The sequence below is a fragment of the Balaenoptera acutorostrata genome, chromosome 13 (genome assembly GCF_949987535.1).
Source record: "Balaenoptera acutorostrata chromosome 13, mBalAcu1.1, whole genome shotgun sequence".
In the NCBI taxonomy this organism is placed as follows: domain Eukaryota; kingdom Metazoa; phylum Chordata; class Mammalia; order Artiodactyla; family Balaenopteridae; genus Balaenoptera; species Balaenoptera acutorostrata.
In genome coordinates, this window is record NC_080076.1 from 78,384,533 (window position 1) to 78,390,532 (window position 6,000).

The 6,000-nt window shown below is 55.6% G+C and overlaps 1 protein-coding gene and 1 pseudogene across 1 annotated transcript in view; both read right to left on the minus strand.

Moving 5' to 3' along the window:
- The window catches only part of DTX1 (deltex E3 ubiquitin ligase 1), a 36,998-nt gene extending 34,034 nt beyond the window's left edge, over positions 1 to 2,964 (minus strand). The window contains exons 1-2 of the mRNA XM_028163758.2: positions 2,753 to 2,964; positions 1,287 to 2,269 (exon numbers count right to left, since the gene is read on the minus strand). Of these exons, the coding sequence (XP_028019559.2) occupies positions 1,287 to 1,545 (259 nt within the window). The 5' untranslated portion in view covers positions 1,546 to 2,269; positions 2,753 to 2,964. The remainder of the gene's footprint in view (positions 1 to 1,286; positions 2,270 to 2,752) is intronic.
- Positions 2,965 to 4,858: 1,894 nt separating this feature from the next.
- Positions 4,859 to 5,634, minus strand: LOC130704642 (40S ribosomal protein S15a-like; annotated as a pseudogene).
- Between the last annotated feature and the right edge of the window lie 366 nt (positions 5,635 to 6,000).

Here is a 6,000-nt window from a genome sequence, read left to right on the forward strand (position 1 = left end):
TGGATCTATGCTGTCCAATACAGTAGCCACAAGACACATGCGGCTATTGAGCACTTGAAATGTGGCTAGTGGGACCGAGGAAGTAAATTTTACTTAATTTTAATTAAACGTAAATTTAAATTGCCACATGGGCTTAGTGGCTACCATATTGGACAGCCCAGCTCTAAGAGAGAAGGAAAGTGTCCTACTGTCCCCAAGGTTGCTACATGCAGTTTTGTCATCTAGGGATTCACTGTAATTCCCTCAAACCTCCATCAGCTGGTCCTTGGGGGTGAACATGCCAAGGATTCCTTGGCAGCTTCCATGAGGCAGGACCTCACCATTCCCCACTGCCCACCAAGATTGTCGTAGAGACCACCAGGCAACAATGACTCAGGGAGATCTCCGCAGTGGTGGCAAACAAGAATGCTGAGAGTGGGACCTCCCCATTTTTATCACCATCATCACCTATCACACAGCACCAAGACTGCCACCAACCTCATCCTCTCCATCATTACCATCACACCACTCCCAAGACCACCACCAACACAACCATCAACACCACCACCACAAATTCCACAATCAATACTACCACTGACATCACCACCAACACTGTCTTCTCCATCATTACCCCTCCCACCATCAACACCACCAACACCCTCACCCCCCCATCATTACAACCACCATCACATCACCCCAACAATACCAATACTTAGAGCCAATATAAGATACCAGTTAAGAGTTTCGGTTCTGGAAATCAATTGGGCTTAAATCCCAGCTTTAAGTTTAAATCACTCAACTTCTGTGAGACTCAGTTTCTTCATCTGTAAAATGGGATGGCTACTACTACCACTACTACCACTAACATAATAGTAAGACTGGCTGTAACAGTTGGAAAAAAATCAAATGAGGAAGTGCATGAAAAGCCTTTTTACTATGATGATTGAGTGCTAATGATCTTCTAGGTTCTTTGCTCAGTGAGCACAATTTTATTGAATCCTCACACAGCTGTGAGAGACATTGACCCATCCATCTTGCAGACGAGGAAACTGAGGCTCAGAGAGGTGATGTAACTTGCCAACAGCCCCACTCCTAATATGAGAGGCTGGATTGGAACCCAGGTCTTCAGCAGGACTTTGCTAGACTGTCCCTTTTGGGGCGAGGGGGTTGGATCAGCAGATTGGCCTTCCGCAGTTCTGTGCTCCCTCTTCAGGGATGCCGGGGGGCATTTCAGCATCCCGCCATGAAAGGTGGTATTGTGGTGGTGATGGTGGTGGTGGGGTGGGGAGGGTAGCGAGTCCACTGACCTGTGTCCTGGCGAAACTGGTGCATGGACTGCAGGTCGATGATGTAGGGCACCAGCTGGGCGTCCACTTGCCCCAGGACCACGGAACCACGGGCATCCTCCTTGAGCACGTTCTCGATGTGGTGGCACACGGTGGCTGTGTAGGGCCGCCAGCGGCTGTGCTCGTTCAGCCACTCCCACACCACCACCCGGGCCACATTCTGCGGTGGGAAGCCCAGCCCGCTCACAGGCATCATCACACCCTGGCCTGGTCGTGACATGGCCGCTGCCGCCTCAGGGGCCAGGACCCTACTATTACTGGCCCAGCTCCTCCTGGGCCTGGGAGCAGGTGGGGAACTTCCTCTCTCCCCAGGGGGGCAGCAAGGACTCTCCGGCCTCCTTTCTAACTCCCGGCCCTCTCTGAGGCCCAGAGGCCTCAGTTAAAGGAGTGTGGGGTGATGTTCCAGGCTCCAAGACCCCTTCCCGGCAGAGCCGTCTCAGATAAAGGTGCTGCTCTGGAGAGCAAGTGTCTTTCCTATGATGGGGAAGACGGTGCTCTAGATTCCTTGGTTCCCTCGGCTCCGATAAGGGAGTGAAGCAGCCGCCTCTACTCTAGGTCCGGGCTCTTTCCCGCTGGTCTCCCGTTCTTCCTGGCCGCGCAGGGCCTGTCACCAGGAGGCCCGGCCCCAGCCTGCCGCTCTCTGCAGCGCCCAGCCAGCCCTCTGCGCTCCCCACTGCGTCCCAGACCCTGCGCCTGGCTCCAGTGGGGCTGCTTGCCTTGTCTCAGGTCCGCCCCCCCGACGGCTCCCGCTGAAGGGGGCGTCCCTGTCCCCGTTGTCCCCGATCCACAACGTCCTGGAAGGCCTGGGTGGCTGAAGAACGCACGGGGGAGGGGTGCGGCGCGTACTCCCTGCCCTCCGGCCGGGGCTGCGGCTCCGGAGCTGGGCTGGGGGACGAGGGGGGCGGGGGCCCGTGGGCACGCCCCACCCCACTCGTGCTCGCGACCTGCCAGGAGACAAGAAGGGGAGAGGGCCCTTTAAGAATAGAGCGCGGCACCCCCTCCCCCCTTCCCGGGAGAGCGATGGGTTGAGAACAATGGGGAACCGATGGGGGGGGCAGCAAGGGGGGCTAAAGGGGGTCGCCTGGTCGCGCTCCCTTGGGGCAGGCCTGAAGGGAGGGCTGGGGCCGGGGGCGCGATTTCCCGAAACTCCTCGCCTGCTGCGCCCCCTCCTCAGCTCCCTGAGCGCTCCCCCCCCCCCCCGGGGCCCGCTCCCGGCGAGGGATGCAGGGTGCGCGGGGATGTGCCAGGATGCGCGGCGCTGCAGGCGAGGCCCGGGGCCCCGCAGGGGTCGCGTCACCGAGGAGGCGAAGCCGGGAGCTGGATCGTCTATGCCTCCCTCCCTGGGGGAACAGCCCTCCCTCCCCAGAGCGCGCGCGGGCCTCCCAGAGGAGCCGGGGGTGGGGTCCCTAAGCACCCCGCGCTCTCACCGCCTCTCCTCTGCTCTGCCTCGTTCTCCGGTTCACGCTTCAGCACCGCCGCCTCCTGGGCTCCCCCCGGAGTGGGAGGGAGCCGCTGTCCCCCCTCCGTGCCCTTTCCCTCCCAGGCCGCGCGCCGGGGCGCTGGGCTTTCCGCACGCTTACAGACCACCCCGCCGACCGACGGACGCGGACGCGTGAGCCTGCTGCCGGCCGCCGGGATCCCGCGGGTGGGAGGCGGCCTCGGCCGTGCTCAGGGGAGGGAAGGGGGAGGGGGCGGAGAAGGAGGAAGGGGAGGAGACAGATCGCGGCCCTAAGCGCCAGCGGCGCTGACACGCGAGTCCCCGGGCGCCCCATATCCTCGGCTAGGCCCACCTGGGACCCCACGAGGCCTCCTGACCCCAGCAGGGTGCAAGGCATGGAGTGGGGTGTCCACTGGAACGCCTGCTTGAATCTTAGTCATCTTTACATTCCAGTTGCCCAGTCCAGGGCCTGGTACAGAATAGATGCTCAATAAATGCTTGAACGAATGGAATAAGATCCAGAGGTTGTTTAAAGAAAGATCTTAAAGCGTTCTAGGGTAGGCTTCTTTTCTCCTTCCACTATTCTGGGGGAGGGGAGTGAGGAGGGGCTGGCAGAGGGAATCGTAGAATCTGAAGTGTAAGTATGGGACGACTGAGGCCCATAGAGGGTAAGAAATAGGCCCAGGATCACACAGCAGCTTAGAGCAGTGCCCAGACAGCACCCAGCGCTGATTCTCCTCCCAGTACCCAATTAGCCAGCCCAGAGCCCACTTCCCCAAGGCAACTAACCCGCTCCAGGTAAGTGGGATGGCAACAACATCTTGCCTCCAGGAGGGTGGGGTGGACCTAGGCCAGGAGGCAGAGGCCTTGGAGGAAGGTAAGGGTAGGCCCTCCGTCATCTCATTAAGGTATGCCTGCAAACAACAGGTGCTTGATAAATGCTCGATGCGGGTTGGCTGGATGGAAAAGGAGGCAGGTGGTGGCAGCAGCTCAAGTGTTAATGGGATGACCAGCTCTCCCTCCTCTGGCAGGCTGAATGCAACTGAGAACACACATCATCTTGGAGGGGGATGGACCACCCGGGGCCTGCGGGTGTTTAGATTAGGGAAGATGAAGGATACGTCCGTCCGGGAACTCCAGCCTGGGTGGCAGACGGAGGTCAGTGGCCTGTTTGGGAGCCTGTCCAGAGCAGCCCACGCTCCTCTTCCTCTCCAGGGCAGATGGTGATAAACTAGGCAAGGTCAGGGGCAGACTGCTCAGGGGAACGTTCCCAGAACCGAACTCTGGCTCCCCAGACAGCTGGAGTGATCTTCCCCCGACACTGCGCCCCGGGGCCCCTGCAATCTCCTGCTGTCCAGTGCTCAAGGGGCTTTTCCAGGTTGGGCATGACTCTGTTTGCTTCTGCCTGCTGCAGGCTAAAGACAGAGGCTCTGTATAGAGCCAGCTCTGCAGTGCTACCGCTCCAACAGGATGGCTGAGCTCTGGGATTTTAACCTGGGGTTCACCGATGGCTTTCCAGGGGTCCACGAGCCCCGTCCTCCCATTACAGGCAAACTTATATGTCTGTGCATTTTTTCTAGAAGGGCTCTGGCTTTCATCAGATTTTTCTCAAAGGAGGCTGTGACCCAAAAGATTTGGAGCTGATGTTGAACAACCTTATTTACAGAAGGGGATCTGGACCTCAGGGTGGAGAAGAAACTGGCTCAAGGTCACATGGAAATTTAGCAGCAAGTTGGAAAGAAGCCGCCAAGACTCCAGACTGTATAATGCTATTTAAGGTCTGACTAAATGTCACCTCCTCCGGGAAACCTTCTCTGAACTCATCCCATCTTCCTCTGTGTTCCTTTGCACATACCTTGATGTGACACCCTATATCACAACTAGCCGCTTCAGTGGAATCTGTCCCTGCTAGAGTGAGACATCCATGAGATCAGAGACTGTGTCTTATTCATCTTTGTGTGGTGTGGCTGGTGTTTATTACATAAGCATTGTCGTTTATTGAGTGCCTATTATGTGCCAAGGCACTTACATAATGCTCGCTCCTCTTCACAGTTGTCCTGCAGGGTAGGTAATATTGTCCTCATTTTACAGGTAGAAAAAAATCTCCTGGAGCTCAAAGGGGTGAGGTGGCTTGCCCAAGTTCCCACAGGGAGTGAGTGGCAGAGCTGGAATTTGAATCCCAAACCCTTTTGCACCACCCACGTCACCATACTGCCATGGTGTTTGTTCAGCGACGGATGAATGGCAACCACCTGAGGATCTGGTGCAGCGTGGCCCTAATGGCCCCTCTCAACTGGACTGTGGAGCATCTGGAAGTACAAAGCCCTGCTCCCCAGGCATCCTGGGAGAAAGGGATTCCAAGGAGGGGAAAGGAATTTGGCCTTCAAGGAGCTCACAATCCACTGGGGAGATACTCAGACACCAGTGGAGAAGCCAACAGCAGAAAAGCAATCCATCATGAACTCTTTTTAAAATGTATTGTATGTATGTATGACATCCCTAGTAGAAGAATCCCAGGATTTTGTCTTCTGTGTGTTTCTGTTGCTTCCTTGAGGCCATGATACTAGCTGAGGTCATCAGTACAGTGAGTTGGGAGAAGATGATTCTGCCACTTTTCTAGATCTTTGAGTGACACTTCAAATCCGAGGCTGATCCCACTTATTTAGCCTGTGTGTGAGTTTCACAATGACTTTCTTGCTCTGTGATCATCAGTGATTTCAAATTTGCTGATGTAGCCATGCTTCATCATCACAATTAGAAACCAGACGATGACTTTGGAGCCTGACCTAAAGGAACTTGGAGTTTGTCTTTCTTCTCAGCATTGTTGATGCCCTTAAGAGCATTGGCCAGGATGTTCATGTGCACCATTATAGCAGCATGGAAATACGGCAGAAAGAGATGACTCATTTTTTGTTCTCCTGTCCATCCATCAGTCCACCCAACCATCCATCCATCCATCCATTCATCTGTACATTCAGCTGTACAAGTACCCTCCCTCCCTCCCTCCCTTTCTCCTACCTACCCATCCCTCCATCCATCTATCCACTCATCTATCTGTCCATCTATCCATCCAAAAAATACCAGACCCAGCCCATGAGCCAGGCACTAGGCTATCTGTGGAGACACAGAGATAACCCAAATAGCATGGTTCTTGCTCTCCTGTTTCTCAGAGTCTAGTGGGAGAGTGAGCTGTGAATCAAAGAATCACATAAAGTATGATTAAAATTTTGCAAGAGC